This window comes from Solanum verrucosum, unplaced genomic scaffold (assembly GCF_900185275.1).
Source record: "Solanum verrucosum unplaced genomic scaffold, falcon-dt-bn FXZP01000284.1, whole genome shotgun sequence".
NCBI lineage: Eukaryota > Viridiplantae > Streptophyta > Magnoliopsida > Solanales > Solanaceae > Solanum > Solanum verrucosum.
The window spans coordinates 1,624,698-1,641,013 of record NW_026019936.1 but is presented as its reverse complement, the minus strand read 5'-3'; the positions used below and the strand labels follow the sequence as shown (position 1 = coordinate 1,641,013).

The 16,316-nt window shown below is 34.6% G+C and overlaps 1 protein-coding gene across 1 annotated transcript; it reads left to right on the top strand.

Annotated features, from left to right (window-relative positions):
- The first annotated feature begins 1,004 nt into the window (after positions 1 to 1,004).
- Positions 1,005 to 16,292, top strand: LOC125835729 (transcription factor IIIB 60 kDa subunit-like). Its single transcript, XM_049514833.1, has 20 exons — positions 1,005 to 1,061; positions 2,638 to 2,720; positions 2,900 to 2,981; positions 3,834 to 3,909; positions 5,128 to 5,213; positions 5,284 to 5,360; positions 6,380 to 6,436; positions 7,315 to 7,427; positions 9,416 to 9,495; positions 9,605 to 9,691; positions 10,183 to 10,263; positions 11,021 to 11,188; positions 11,265 to 11,408; positions 12,103 to 12,175; positions 12,313 to 12,386; positions 13,157 to 13,234; positions 13,631 to 13,768; positions 14,790 to 14,879; positions 15,312 to 15,365; positions 16,119 to 16,292. Exons 2-20 carry the CDS (start codon positions 2,659 to 2,661, stop codon positions 16,290 to 16,292), a joined length of 1,794 nt encoding a protein of 597 aa, XP_049370790.1. The 5' UTR covers positions 1,005 to 1,061; positions 2,638 to 2,658.
- The last annotated feature ends 24 nt before the right edge of the window (positions 16,293 to 16,316 follow it).

Sequence of the window (16,316 nt, the reverse complement as noted above, 5' to 3'; positions counted from 1 at the left end):
TATTATTTACAAATAAAATAAGTAAGCAAATAATATAAATTCTCCCTTGAAAAAAATAAAGGAATTTTCTCTATACTTAACTAGGAATTCCGTGTTTCTCTCTCTCTTTGTTTTTTTAATGTTTAAAGCTTATAAAAATAAAATATCACTAATATATTTCAATTACATTATACTATCCTATTTTATATAATGTAAATTTCTATCAATATGATGCATGTGTTGTTTGTACATTTTTAGTATACCAAATATATAGATTATATATAAATTCACATTCTAAATTAAAAATTAATACATGTAATTAAATATGTGGATATATTTAGTAATATATAGTGCGAATATATAATTAGCATATGTGCTATCAAAATTATACATTCCTATTCATAATATTAATAAATATTTATATTTTGATTTTAAATGAAAACAAATAAAAAGTCATTTGTATACGAAAAGAAATAAGAAATAAGAAACAAAAATAGTTGGGAAAATAGAATAGTTATGTAAAGTTTTCAATAAAAAAAGATTTAAAAATAAATTAATAGGGACAAAGATGTAATTTATCTTTTTAATACATGTATAACTAATACTCACATAACTTATTCCACATTCTATTCTGCATAACTTATACATAGATTCCCTCATAAGTTAGGTAAGTATTAATTATGTAGGATTATAAAAAACGCAATCAAACACCCTATAAAATTAATACATGAATAACTTTTATACAATATTTAGAACATATCAACCAAATATAGTATAAATCATGTTGACTTTTCAACCTAATAAAAAACTTTTACTAAACATAGTAAAACTAATACAATGTATTATACATAAATAATATGCCCTCTTATACCGTAACCAAACTGCTCCTAAAATTATAAAATTGGTTGCAACCGCTACAACAAAGATAAGTGTTGGGGTAAGTGGTTTTCATTGTTGAAAGAGTTTGGAGTTACTACTAATTGACGAGGTTTCGAATCTCATTACAAAGACATAATTTTTGAAAAAAATTAGGGTTTAACATCTCGATCTTTTTCCGTCGCCGGCGCCGGCCAAACTAACTGGTCGGTACTCTTCCTCTCCTTTTTTGTTTCGTTCTTTCAATTTTTCATATGTTTGACTGTTGTATTTGTGTAGCAATTTGTTCAAAATATGATTTTTGATCTTTGATTGCTGATAAAAAAAGTGATTTTTAAGTTGTTTTTTTTTTGTCTTTGGTGTTTATTACTATCTGCTTTGTATTGTGTTATTTTGCCTGTCTTGTTTCTTTGCAATGCTGCTTTGAATTGTTCTTTTTTTTTAGTTGAGCTCAGACTCAGATTCCAATTGCAGAATTACACTGGATATGTTGTTGCTGTTGATTGTGTGTCAGAATTGGCCTTTTATATTTGTTTTGTACTGCTGTTGTGTATCCCAATAAGCAGTGTATATGTGTGACCCTACTTACTTTGGTTTTAGTTTCTCATGTGTATACCTCCTCATAATTGATGACTTAATTCTATTTTTAAATTGATTAAAGAAAAAGTAGAAAGTGATCCTTCGGGATGGCCTAGTGGTTTGGGCTTGGGACTTTCATGTTGGAGATCTCAAGTTCGAAACCCCTTGCCAGCGAAAGCAAGTGATTTGCCTTTTGAGTCAAGCCTGTCACACTGGGTTTGCCTAATGCGGGGGTTACCTCTCTTGTGTGGTTTGCGAGCTATTGCATAGGAACATGGGTTTTACGTTGTGTGCACCGTGTTGGATACTGAGGATTCGACACGAGTGCATTAATATTTTTGGAGTGTCCGAGTGCATAATAAGATTATTAAATAATAAGTAAGATCAAGATGAGAAAAAAACTTACACCAATTCGATCATTTCATAAAATTGTACTTTTCATTGTTACATAATGACGGATGTGATCAAGATGAGAAAAAAACTTACACCAATTCAATCATTACATAAAATTGTACTTTTCATTGTTACATAATGACGGATGTGACAATACGATAAAGTAAAATTTTGAGTGACAATCAAAACATTGGAAAGTAACAATACAGTGCAATACAATAGGTAAAACCCATCCAAACAAGCTGTATAGGGAAATAAAGTGGCTTCTTCAAATAGATCAGAAAATATATGAAAACGAATAAAAAGAAGTAGTTTATATATATGAACTACTTGGATCATTATGGATTATATATATGAAAAGGAAAACCCCTTGTGCTTCTAGTAGCTATGTTTACATGTATTCTCATTTTAACCACTTCTTATTGGATCATTATGGATTATGTAGTGGATGAAGTGCTGTCGTTGATTTCGTTCTTTTAAGTCGATGGATTGTTGACAAAATAACCATGTTTAGTATATTCACTAATGATACCAAAGTTTGTCAAGCACTTCACTCACTTTTGACTCTGATTCAAGTGAGCCAAACTTAGGACTGTCAAATCCCAACATATAGAAGAATATTGAATAAATTTACAGCGTCTTCTTTTTTTCTAAATCATCATATGTGGAATTCCTAGCCCCCACTTGTGGGAGTACGTTGTTATTGTTGTGTACGTAGAATTATTTGCAAAAATGTATATTGCAGACTGTTAAAGTTAGAATTCTATGCAACTTTCAACAATTTTTTACAAGATGGGATATTCTCTTTAGTTGATTCAGGTTACTTCAAGCATGGTATATTGCGGTTATTGTGCAAAAAACATCAGTCAACCCGATTATGCGGATGGCAAAATGTGAGAGCTTCATCTCCCAATCTTGTTCTTTCTTCTGTATTATAATACTCCTCTGGTTCATTTTAGTTTATATATTTTCTTCATTCGTATAAGAGGCTTCATTTGTATATATATATATGTGTGTGTGTGTGTGTGTGTGTGTGTATTACTCTAAGATGCTTCATTTCATTACATTATAGATGTTGTCCCTTATGTGGAAGAGTTCTTGATGAAGACAATATTTTAAGCGACCCTACTTTTGTCAAGGATGCTGCTGGACAGGTTCGTTCGTTATTTCATATTCTTCTTAATACATATGAGATCGATATTTTGGATAGTTTGTTTTGTCTTCAAATTCAATCATATCTAGTTTTGAATGGATTGAGATCCTTTCCAGTTTGGACGGTGTGTTTAATCAGTCTTAATGTCATTTTTATTAAAGGAGTTTTTAAGGTGCAAAGCAAGAAAATACACATGGTGGAAATAAGTTTTATACTTGATGCAGAGTTCTTTAATAATATTACTGTGATGTGATCAGGGAGTAATAGCCTAGTAAAAGCCTAAAAGGCCAATCACCTCCAACCATGAGGTGGGGTTTGAGTTACCAAGAGACAAATTGGAAAAAACCACCACGTGGCTCCTGAGTCAGATGTTTGGTGGCGGGGTTTACATATCAAAAAGAAAAGAAAAATTATGTCTTAGACACTTTGTGACACTTCAGTTGAGAGGCAAATGGACTGTCATCCCAAACATATATTTGTGGGTGGGGGAGAAATTGGAAGAGGGAATAGAAGCTATTTAGACAATGCCATGAAAAGATGATCATCCATTTTGCCATCTTGCATGCTTTTGTACATCTGTGCATGTTTTAGTGTGAAGAATGACTTTGCTTTTAATATTGATGTACTTCTTTTTATTTTATTTTAATATTAACGTGCTTTTGTCAATAATTATATTTTTTCAAATATATGCTCAATTGAGGAGATAAATAATACTAAAATCAAACTAACAGGACAAGCTTAGTTTAAGGTGCAGTTATTGAACAAGCTATATATGTGGTGTCTTGTAACTTGTAAGTTGTTAAGTATGGTATTCAATTTGTGTTGTATCAAGACTAACTTAAATCATTTGCAGAGCCAATTGGCAGGAAAGATTGTGGGTTCTGTCCAAAGTGTCTATTCAACTTCACGAGAAAGAACACTACGTGAAGGTATCTATGTACCTTTGATTGTTGTTTTCTCACAATGACTTTTTGATCACTGATGTAGGATTCAAACCTCATCGGTAGCATAGCACCCCTTCCATAATGTAATAAGAGACGTTATGCTCCTTGTACCTATTTATATAAATCCATCATTCTTTTCCTTTATAGGAAAAGGTTCTATCATTCTTTTTTCAGCTAAATGATGACTCGATGTTTGTTTCTATTAGGGAAAACAAAAAAATTTGTTGACTGAGTTCTCGATTTTCAATAAAAGTTGTTATGGCTTTCTAGAGTACAGTTGCATTTGCTTTGTTTCAAATTTGGTCCGAATCACTAACATCCTAAATGTACCCATGATTTATTCGGTATCTTTGTCTACTGGGAGCTTTTGAATTTAGTTTCCTAAAAAAAAAGGTGCTTGTGCTGTTCATTGTCAATATAGGCATTCAAGTATATCCACTCTATTTTGTGTCAAAGTCAATAAGTGCTCATCAACCTTTTATATAAGTATCAGGTTAACCTTTCATCTATAACATAACTTCCAGTTTCCAGGAAATATTCCTATTTTAAATTTATGTGAAGGATATATGAATGTTGTTTTCTCAATTTTCATTTCTTTTTATGTTTATGGTTAAAAAATGAGCCCCAAATGATGATAGTGATAGAATATGTAAATTGTTAGATTTTCCAACATTGGTTGAGAGAATGAGTTATTGTCTTATATGGTCTTGAACAATCTTCACTCATGAACTAGTTTTTGGGGTGTGTTAGGCCCAAAGTCCATTTCTTGCATGGTATCAGAGCCAAAATCATTCCTCTTCTTGGTCTACCCAATGATGGTCCCCATGTTATGCTGTCCACTTTCTAGTTAATTGACATGGGGGCACGAGAGATTGTTAGATATTTGAGAAAATGGACTATTGCTCCTTATATAGTTTTGGGCAATTCTCACTCCTGAGCTAGCTTTTGGAGTTTAGCAAAGTTGCAACTCCATTTTCTTAGCATAAATATAGTAATCGAGTAAAAAAAAAGCAGAATATGCAAATGAACTAAATTTTTTGTTCTTGTTGATTGCTGACGACATATGTTTCTCAAGGTGCACAAGCTATGTGCCTACGTAGCACCAATTTGGTTTCAGAATATACTAAATTGCTCTTTGATATTAATATAATTTTAAAGTATGAGGGTCTTTCTGATAACATTTATTTACTCCTCTTCCTGCAGCAAAAAAGGGTATAGAGAGCGTGATGAGTGCATTAGGAATTGATGGTGGTGATTCAATAGCTCATCCAGCTTTGGCCTTCTATAGGGTATGATTCTTTATGGCTTATGCGTACTACTAGCATGATATCATTCTATGGCTGAATATATTACTTTCAGATAGCAGTTGAGAGGAATTTCACAAGGGGACGTAGGAAAGAGCAAGTTGAGGCTGCTTGTGTTTACATTGTTTGCAGGTGAGAGATTGTGTTTTATGATTTTATTTTTCAGCATATTTCTGCTCTCTAAGGGCTCGTTTGGTTGGGAACAAGTTATACCGGGATTAATTTTCCTGGGATTAGTTATCCAAGGATTGTTATTCCACCCTCAGTGTGGGATAAAAATAACACTACAATCCCGGGATGAGTTATCCCACGATTTTATCCAACCAAACATGGGATAAACTCATCTTAAAATTAATCTTGGGATTAGTTATCCTTATCCCTTATCCCTCCTACCAAACGATCCATAAGAGAAAAAAAGAAGTGGGATAACATGTAATGACGCTTAAGATGTTGACAAGTTGACGTATATTATGTCAGCCATGCATCAGTGGTTAGAGAGCAAAACCACTTCTTTTTAAGAGACAGAACTTAAGAGACAGAAATTTAGAGAAAGAAGAGAAGGGACTAAAACTTTAGCTCTGACACCATGTTAAAAATGAGAACAGAAGAAGAGCATTCAGGAATGCTTGATTATTGCATCAAGCTGTGGGGTCTAAATAACGTTTACAAGAAATACAAATAAGGAAATAAAGAAGACAATTATATTCTCACAATATCTTTTAATCTCCATATTAAGGGGATTTGAGAATCTTTACATCTTTACATAGTATAGGTTTTGCCATATTTAACATGATACATTATAAATTTTGCTAGCTTTTTGGTGCAACCTGGTTATTGTACAAGATGTTGATGCAATTTTAAAATACAATGGGGGATCTGCACAATCTGTAGTTATATTTTCTCGCACTAGTTTAGTGCAAGCATTTATAAAATCTATGATTACTTATCAACAAAAATTGTGGATGCAACTACCAACTATATTATGCAGCACAGAGGGATACCAAAGCAACAAAGTTTGTCATTAATACATGTATCAAAAGAGTAATTAGGACAATTATAGTTTTCATTCAATCTTTTAGTGTAATTTTTCTTGGTCCAAGTGACTTTATTAGTGACAAATTGGGATATCCTTATGTTTACTTTTCTTGCAGGGAAAGCAAAAAGCCATTCCTACTCATTGACTTTTCCGAGTACTTGAGGATAAATGTGTAAGTGAGCCTATTTCTACAAAAAATCTTAAAACTCATTCTCTTTCATTCTTCTTTTGACGTAGCACTTTGGATCAATAATCTTGAGCAAAAGCTAAATGATTGCCCTTAAGGTCAGGAGTTCTTGTCACCCTGCTTAGTGTTGTGATATTCTATTTACCCCTTAGATCCTTCTTGTAGTTATATATATATCGTGATACAGATCTTACATGTGAATCTTGTGTGGTTAGAGTAAATTAGACTAAGCTTGCTTCACGCTCAACTAGAAATGAAAGCAGCCTTATGTGGAGTAGTATTTGATGTTGGATTTGAGAAAGATAAAGGTGTTATAATATCTTCTTTTGTGTGGGAAGGAAATTTAGGACAGAAGAAGAGCTGACCTTTGAGAAAGTTACTAGGTAATATGTTTTAGGGTGCTGATGAATATAACATGTTACCAATTTCAAAAAAAGAAAGTTACTAGGTACTATGCTTTACTACCCTTCCCACGACATACTCTTGACTAATCTTCAGTGTGATTGAATAGCATATCATTTTAGTATATTTGGGCATTTGTATTTGAGAATTTTCTCCTTTGCTGCAATACCTCTTCTCTCTACATCGATGAGTTCCTTTTTCCTATCAGAAAAATCTAGGTGACCCTGTTGACTTCACAAATTATTAAATCTTTATTGGCAGATTCTTATTCTGGTGGTTTGTCAATACGTTGTCTCCTTAAAAATCTAGAAAAATATTCTAATATAGGAGGTCTTATTGTATTTTTGCCATACATGAAGGGTTATACCTGAAGTTGGGCAGTTTAGGAAACCATTTACCTAATCACTAGCTTTATCATGGTAATTGAAGCCTGTTCAACCTTTTTCTCTTATGAAACACAGGTATATTTTAGGTGCTGTGTTCTTGCAGCTTTGCAAACTTCTAAGCATTGTAGATCACCAATTTATTCAAAAACCTGTGGATCCTAGCCTTTTCATTCATCGATTCACTGATCGTAAGTATTTATCTAGATTTGATTTGCTGGTTATTTTTAATCCTTGCTTCTTTGTTGACCACCATGCCCTAGGTACCAACATCGTGGTGAAAGTTTATATATTTTTTCCTTTCCACTTTATCTCTTGATCACATTTTGGATTTCTATTGTGAGAAGTTCAAAAATCTTGATCCATAAGATTTTAGTCTGCAAGCATGGCTTTTCTGCCTGTTCTGGCAAGTTATTTTAATGTGGATGCATATTAAATGGTACTTGGTTGCATCTCCCCCCCTTTTTTTTTTGGGCCAATGATAATTGCATAATTTAAGTAGCAGAATATCTCAATTTAAGAGTAAAAGTATTTTAGATTAGCACTAATGAAGTGCGCGATAGAAAACACACCATTGTTACGTGGGTGAGAAATGCACTTTATAGCAGTTGAGGTTCATCTCTTTGATATGGAAAGCCCCGCTGTTCTTTCTGCAACTCATCATAGAAGCAGCCAGGAGGACGTCCTCTACTATGTTTGGTGGGAAATGGACTCTGTTTAGGCCAGTGTCTGGCAAATCTTAGTCCTTTTTAGTATAACCCATTTATATCTAAACTCCTTTGTAGACTAGAGCTGTTAGTGTTGTGGTTTGGACAGATTTAGCGTCCTTAGTCCAAATCGAAGACTTAGTGACTTGTTGGAACTTGGAAGACTCAAACCAAATTCATACTATTAAATATTAGAACCACTAAAGTGTCTGGTATTAGGTTTGTTAAGTGTGTGGGTTTTCATAATTGATATGGGGCGTGAAGAGAATTAATGACTTTTCATGTCAGAGTTAGTAAGAGTAATATGTAATGTTCTTAACTGTTAGTAGCGGGACCAGGATTATATACATATCCACAAAATGAATGTGGTCGGATTACAAATGTTATGAATAAATGTGTTGCAATACTAGATTGGACTAACTTTGAAATCACATTCAACAGAAGGTGCAAGCAACACATAGAGAAGAAGATCTATTGGTCAGTGTAGGAATATGTAGGAGATTCTAAGAACCTCTAATTTGGCTTAAAAGACAATTATTTAGTATTAAAATGAATGTTGCCCAAATAGAATGGAATGAATGTAGATGATTCATCTAGCTGATGTAACTCATTTAGGGATTGAGCAGCATGTGATTGATGAATGATATAATTTATTAGATATTACAAGGTGTGTGTAAGCTTTCGTAGATGGTATATAACACACTGCAGTTGTGAAAGGGGAAGTTCAGAATAAAAAAAGATGTGTATATTACCATCCGATGTCAGAACATGACCATCTAATCACGCGTTCAGGAAGTATAGCAAAAAGCCATTTAATTGCATGCTTTAAACTGTTCGATACGAAAATTGTCATTACAAGCTGCAGTTCTCGGCAAACAAAGGTGTTATACACCATGATTTCATGTGTCATTATACTTGGAGGATGGAAGAATGAACGCATTTAAAGAGCAGAATTTGTCAAAAAAAATCTCAGAGGTAGACAGTGGCTCCTAATGCTACTTGAAGAGAATGAACTAATATGATTTTTCAAGTAGTATGTAGGTGATAATGCTCTAGGGAAGGAAACAATGGTCTTTTATCAAAAACGTTGGGCAATGATCAATGTGACAGGATATCAAAATAAAGATGAGGCAGACCTCATTTCATTCCTCTCATGTTCTTCTCATCTGATAGATTATTTTCATATGTAAAGTGCATGTTACCTCAATTTTCCTGCACAGTAATGCACCGCTCTTTAGTTTATTGGTATGTGCAAAAGAACTCTATTCTTTTTGTTTTCCTTCCTGTTCCATCCAAAAACTTATTTGTTGTACCTGTGGAGTACCTTTGCAATTACACCTTACTTACTATGTTGCCTTTCATTCTACTTTTCACTTTCCTTTCTGTATTTATTTTTATTCTCTTTCAGTCAATATAATTTTGCTGTTAGCTTGTTGGAGTTCATCAGTGAAGACTATCAATTTATAATGTAGGTTTATTTGGGGGAAGGGAGCCAAATGTTTCTAGAACTGCACTTCTCATTGTGGCCAGCATGAAGCGTGATTGGATGCAGGTTATACATGATTTTCTTTGCATATAATTTATGTAGAAGTTACTGGAATAATTCAATGGAACTAATAAGAATCACTACATTTTTGCACAAATCCATAAATTGTCTATAGACAGGGAGAAAGCCAAGTGGGGTATGTGGAGCTGCACTATACATTGCTGCTCTTTCGCATGGACTGAATCGTTCTAAATCAGAAATTGTAAGTGGTCGTTCTAGATTTTCTTTATATTGATGGTCAGAATTCAGATTTCTTTATAGACATGCTTCATGATGTAAGTATTCCGCTTACAACTTATGTGCATCTGAAAGTATGATAATGTGTGTGAAAGTAAGGTTTCCTAGTCTTTTATGTATCTGGCTTGACCTAATTCTCTTTTGTAAGCTTTGCATCTGCTTGATGCCTTCTCATGAAACATCTTACTTCATATAAAAAAAAGTTTTATTCTGCTTTGTGAATCTCTTACGCGTTTTAGCTAGTTTTCGAGGACCACTTCTTTCTTGGTCACAGATTTGGACTTCTTCTTGACATTGGACTTGACAACTGTTCTTGTTATACTTTCTTCACTTATTTTATGTTCAAGCCTATGTAGTACAAACACTTGTACGACTCTCACATTTATTTTTTATGGTCACATAGCACAAGGAACATGATATTTCCTTTCCTATTTTGTTTATTCTTTTGGTCAACAGATCAAAGTTGTACATATTTGTGAAGCAACATTGACCAAGCGTTTGATTGAATTTGAAAACACAGAATCTGGGAGCTTAACGGTATGTACCAAAAGCTGGTAGGATGACCACTACTGATACTTTGATATTCTCTGTTTGAAAAGCTTCACGTGCATGTATTTAAGCATGTCTGCAGGTCTTTTCATTTTTGTTGGGAGGGAAACCAGCTATTAAATTAGTCTTAAAAAGTAATGTAGTATTGTGAGGTGCTTACTCCTGTTCATGGACAAGGCGTATTACATAATTTGGCACCCATGCTGGAACCAATATCGTAAAACTTATGGATTGCATACGCATCTAGTACAGGAGATGCATACTCTTTCTTAACAAAAGACCCCAAAAAAGAGCAAATGAAAGATCTCATCTGGTCTACAGCTGTCACAGTATAACCAGATTCTAGTATGTCATGAAGCCACTCAATACCTGCACTTTGGAAAGATTTTAATTTCACCTGTCTTTGACTCCTCCATTTTTTCCCCTCTTGGTCAACTAGTGGAATCTTAAAAAGAACTTGTCCATGGGCTGGGCGCCTCGGGCTTCAGGGAAATTTATGCTCGTGTTCAGGAGAAATCATCCTATGCCTAGTGATGTGCTATTTTTATGAGCCTGATGTGCTTGATGACATATATATTATTGTTGAGAGTCAAAAAAAATTTGTCTGGGAATCTAAAATCTTAACTCCCTCCTTTTCACTTTATACATTAATATTTGAGTTTGATGCAAGTTGCCTCTGGTGATGGCTTGTTAGCCAAAAATTTCCTTTCCGAGTTTCATACTTCTACTTCTAACTTGCATCTAGATTGAGGAGTTCAATACAAGAGCCCAGGAGCTTGAGAAAGAAGAGAGGCTGGCCCAACAATTTTGTTCGGGATCAAAAGGATCTGGGATCACAGAAGTGCTATGTGAACACAAAGAAAGTGTGGAGCTGCCCTTTGCTCATGGTCTTTGTGAAAGTTGTTACAGTGATGTAATTACTTGGTACCCTGGCCTTTTTAAGTTTTCGGTAGTATAATCATATGTAATGCTCATGAATGTGTTTGCAGTTTGTAACACTTTCGGGTGGGCTTGATGGAGGATCTGAACCTCCTGCCTTCCAAGATGCTGAGAGGGGAAGATTAGTGGCAAAAAAAGCTGCTGAGGATCCAAAATTTTCCATGTCCAATCAGGTGGAGAACAATGTCACTGAGGTACTCATTGGAGCTGCTACTTATCCAAAAGCATTATTACCTTGTAGTTGTAAAGTAGCATTTTATGCTTTCAAGAATGCTTTTGACTGTTGGAAAGGACACAAGTCAGGTTAAAGTCTCAAGATGGAAGGATACATTTGAAGAAAAGAATTGGTATCTATAAGAAAATAGAGAAAGTGTAGGGAGAAGACAATTTCTGCTTAGACTCTAGATTTTCTTTGGATGAAATTCCTAAATATGAGGTTGCATCCTGCTAAACAGAGTTTAACCTGCAGAAAGATAAATTATGTGTTTCTTAAGCTTTCTCTTACAAAATTTAAGACGAGCTCTAATACTTCCCTAATGTATCCTTACCACCTCTTCAAGGAACGGCAAATGTTCATTTTCCTGCCACTTAAATGTATGATGATGATCGACTTTTAATTTAAAGACGTTTTATCTTACTATAATTATTGTTTATTTCAGTGATCCTGACAATACTTCAGAATAAAATGAGTTTCAATTGAATGATACTTAAGAATAGAGAATAGTATCCAGCCCTTTTTTGTGATTTCTTTTTGAGAAGTCTTTCCTTAGACTATTGCCAAAATCTTGAATCTAATTGGTGTTTATTGGAAATATGCAGCCGTTTTTTTGCTCTCTGAATAGTGCCTCTCATGTATTCTCTTTTTGTTTTCCTTTGGTTGATGATCAGCCTGAACAGGAAGGGAACACCCAGAGTGTGACCGGGAGTAAAAATGTCCAGATATCAGGGTCTGAGCAAATAGGTAAATGTTTGTTTTCTTCTGGAATTAGAATGTTGGGAGAGAGTTCTGGATCAAAACCATAGAGTAAGTTGCTTTTCTCTCAGTTGCAGGGTCATTCTCAGTGGCTAAAGCTGAGCATAACATGACTCATGATACAGTACATGACATGGATTGTATGGGTCCTGATGATCATGATGAATCAGGGAGCTTCCCTGATATTGATGACGTAGAGGTGTGCTACTTCTTCTATGTTGGTTTTCATTTAGTAGGGGGTAACTCTACTGGTCATGATCCTTGAAAGTTTTATTTAAAAATCTATGTTAGCTTAGTGCAAAAACTGTGATTAAGACGGATTTCATCCTGCCATACCTCATGATACTTAGCAAATGACATTATGATACTAGCTGACCCTAATTTTCATCCTTTGCTTGGAAAGAAGCATCATCCGTAATAAGTGAACTTTGTATTTGTGAAAAGTCCCACACCGGTCAGGGATGGGTGGTCTCTTTAATATGGCGGGCTATCCTCACCTCTTGAGCTAACTTTTGGGATTGAGTTAGGCCCAAGATCCATTCTTTACATGGTATTAGATCAGGACCCATCCCAATTCTAGTCGATAGTGGACCTCATATTAAACTGCTCATGCTCCAGATGTCCAGCCCTGGGTGTGAGGGGTTGTGAAGGGATGAGTGAACTCTTTAATATAGATTTGAGAAATTCTCACCTCCTAAGCTAGCTTGTGAGGTTTGAGTTAGGCCCACTATCCATTCTTTACAGTATTATAACAGGTTGTATACAGTCAGTTTGGCATGTTTATGAATGAGAATACATTTACTTGGTCAGAAAAAGAAAAACAGTTTGTTAGTAAATATATGTAAAACTATTCTGCTTCAACAGAATGTATACCTGTGGCAATTGGATTTAGTTGTGCAATATTTGGGCATGTATTTCCTGCTTCACTAACCTGTCGTGGCTGATACTCTGTGCCGGCATTTCTGTCAGATTGACATTTATCTTCTCGATGAGGAGGCGAAGCGCTGTAAGAAGATCATTTGGGAAAAAATGAACCCGGAATATGAGGTGACTCAGTTAATTTCTTTTCAAATCACCATGTTGTTAGAATGTACATCACAAGGTCCTATAGTGGCCTTAGGATTTATAAATATATTAACAAGTACTTGAATGAATATGCTGTTGGTTCATGAGATTACTACTAGCGCTTAGCAGTTATAATAGAGGTCTTGTTGTGTTAGATCAATTTGTTTTTGTTTTTCTTAATTATGGTTTTTTGGTGATTCTTTGGTCTCTTCTACTATGTTGACTGTGGTTAAGCAATGAGTGTTTTGCTACACTTTTGCTTCCTTTGGTCCATCTTCACGGCAACTTTTCTCGTCACAAAAACAGTAGTCTGCACTCACTTCTTCACATATCTTTCCCTTCATTCTTCTGAGTGAGCTTGCTGATCAATATTTATAGGAAAAAGCAGCTAATGAAGCAGCTGCATTAGCTGCAAAGAAGGCTGACGAGTTCATTTTAGCCAACTGTTCAGAGGATGTGCAAAATGCACGAAGGCTTGCTGCTGCTGCTGCTAATAATGTTGCAGAATCAAGAAAGGTTGTACTCTGAACTTATCTTGAGTTTGTTACCTGGTGAAAATTGATGTCATATTGAGGTACCAAGAAACCTTAAGAGAAGGGTAACTTTGTTGATGTCTATGGCTGTTAAGAAGTTGATGTTTGTTAATATATTTAAACACAACAAACATTTGAAAAATGACTTGCAGTTTTCTCTTATATTTTTAAGGACTCAAGGCTTGGGTACAATGATCGAAAATGAGACAAAAACATTCAATTCTGCTAGTGTTGTATTAGCTAGTTTCTTCATATAAAATATGGTAAGGTACAACGAGGATGGAAAGGTTTGATAAACATGAGGTTCACTAAGTATTATGATAAATGTCTTATATAACAACATTACGAGGGGCTCTTTCTATCGGTGCTAAGAGATACTTCTACTGAATATTTTCATATACACACTATGAACTTAGCCACAATAATAACATAAAAGTCATATAACTAATAAAAAAGATCATGCACCTAGATAATATAATGATTATGCACCTAATCACATAAAATATCCTAAAGTCACATGGATAACACCAAAATGCATTTAGTAATTCTAGAATATTTCACAAGTATATTTATGACACTCCCCCTTAATTTTGAGTTTCTTTTCGTACCTTCGTTCACTCTTGATGATTCTAGCTTCATTTTCAACATTCTCCTTCCGATATGTCTTATATCCATGCATATTGCTTATGTCTTCCAACTTTGCATTCACAAGGTAATATATCTTTGCCTGAAGACTTAGGTTGGTAATTTCAAATTCGGAACAATTCCTTCAAAATCGATTTGAACTAAACAATCACAACTGTAGGCAATGTATAGTTTTCCACTAGCAATCATGTGGGTCTTCTGGAAGGAAATAAACATACAACATCAACTGACTACAACATGTTTTCTCTTCCTTTAGTTACTTACCACAAGAATAGCATATGCATGTGAAATTTTTCATACGCAATAGCTGCTCTAGAGATCTCCTGGAATTAGCTTACACTTTGCTTTGTGATATACAGGAAAAACGACAGAAAAGGGCTGCAGAACTGAAAAAGTCTGGTCCTGCTAAAACCCCTTTCGAAGCAGCGAAGCAAATGTTAACTAGAAAGGTATGTGTATGTAGAGGAAAAGAAATTTACAATCTTTACCACTCTGTTCATAGGGATCTCTGTGTTATGGAAGTTTCTTACCTTTTCCACGAGTGTTCATAGTCTTGATGAATGTTCCTGCATGTCCTTATTATTATTGTTGAGTCAAGGTTTTCCTCAATTTCAATTTATCTGTCACATTTTGCCTAAATTTGGATGATTATAAGGATTACAAATGAGCTTGCAAGTCCAGTTTACCTGTAGGAATATGTAACTACGTAAAATACATAGAAGAATTTTGGTTTCTTCCCGTTGGTCTTAAATCATTTCTTTTCCTCTTTGTATTATGTTTGCATTGCATGGTATATCTTCCTCTTTTGCATGAAACAATATCTATCAGATCTATCGGTTGTGTTATTTGTATCTTACCTTGCTTTATATCATGTGATGCAGAGGCTATGCACTAAGATCAACTATGATCTGCTCGAAAAGCTTTTTGATGATTCTGTACGTGCTTCTCCTACTCCAAAATTTCTTTAGAATTCCAATATACCAGCTTTTAATTTCAATTTTTACTCAGATCTCAACTCCTTTACCAGAATATCATTTTCTTTATTGAAAAGAACATAAGCAGAATGTTTGGTGTTGGTGGTGGTCGGAGATAGCTAGTCTTTGAGACGCTATTATGCGTAATATTTAGATATTCAGGAAATGGGAGGATATTAAATAATGAAAACTAAATAATGTGGCATCAAAATATTGTAGATTTGTCAGACTTTTCCTTTGCCACTGCCCACTGCTGCTCATCTTATGATCTCTGCTATTAAAGTTCTGGGAGATGCATTTGACAACTCTCTAATACACTCATCCAATCCCGGCATATAAATTGTTCTATTCCATTCAGCAGATACTGAATGTATAGTTTATTGGGCTCTGAATAGACTATCTGTACATATATACATGGTTTGAGCCAAAATTACTGAATTTTACCGAACCTATAACTTGCATTGTGCCTCCACCCTGGATTAGACCTGATCTTAGTTCAGCTCCTTGGTTTCCCTATTATTAACATTGGAGGATTATAAAAAGACCCACAATCTCGAAATCACTCCAACTCCCGGTAGGGATCTCAAGTAGATTAGAATTCTGAGAGCACCCTGAAATTTTGAACTTCTACAGGACAAATTACACAAATCTAAAGCATTTGTTGCTCTCATCTCGATAAAAGATGTTTAACTCTTGATCATGTTATTTATACAGGAAATTCTACAGAACCCAAAGAAGAGTCGAAATGTGGATGATTCAACAAATCATAACGAGAGCAGCAAAAATTTTCTGGAAGAAGACGAGATTTATGAAGAACCATTTGTGCAGTATGATGAGGATGTTGGAGGATATGACTATGATCAACACTATGGTTATGATGAATATTGAGCTAATCTTCATTACTTATGATTG

Excerpts from the sequence above, each read along its gene's own strand:
- LOC125835729 (XM_049514833.1), top strand. The coding sequence starts at position 2,659 with ATGGTATATTGCGGTTATTGTGCAAAAAACATCAGTCAACCCGATTAT. Across the intron at positions 10,264-11,020 it reads CAGAATCTGGGAGCTTAACG|ATTGAGGAGTTCAATACAAG; the intron begins GTATGTACCAAA and ends ACTTGCATCTAG. Across the intron at positions 13,235-13,630 it reads AAATGAACCCGGAATATGAG|GAAAAAGCAGCTAATGAAGC; the intron begins GTGACTCAGTTA and ends CAATATTTATAG.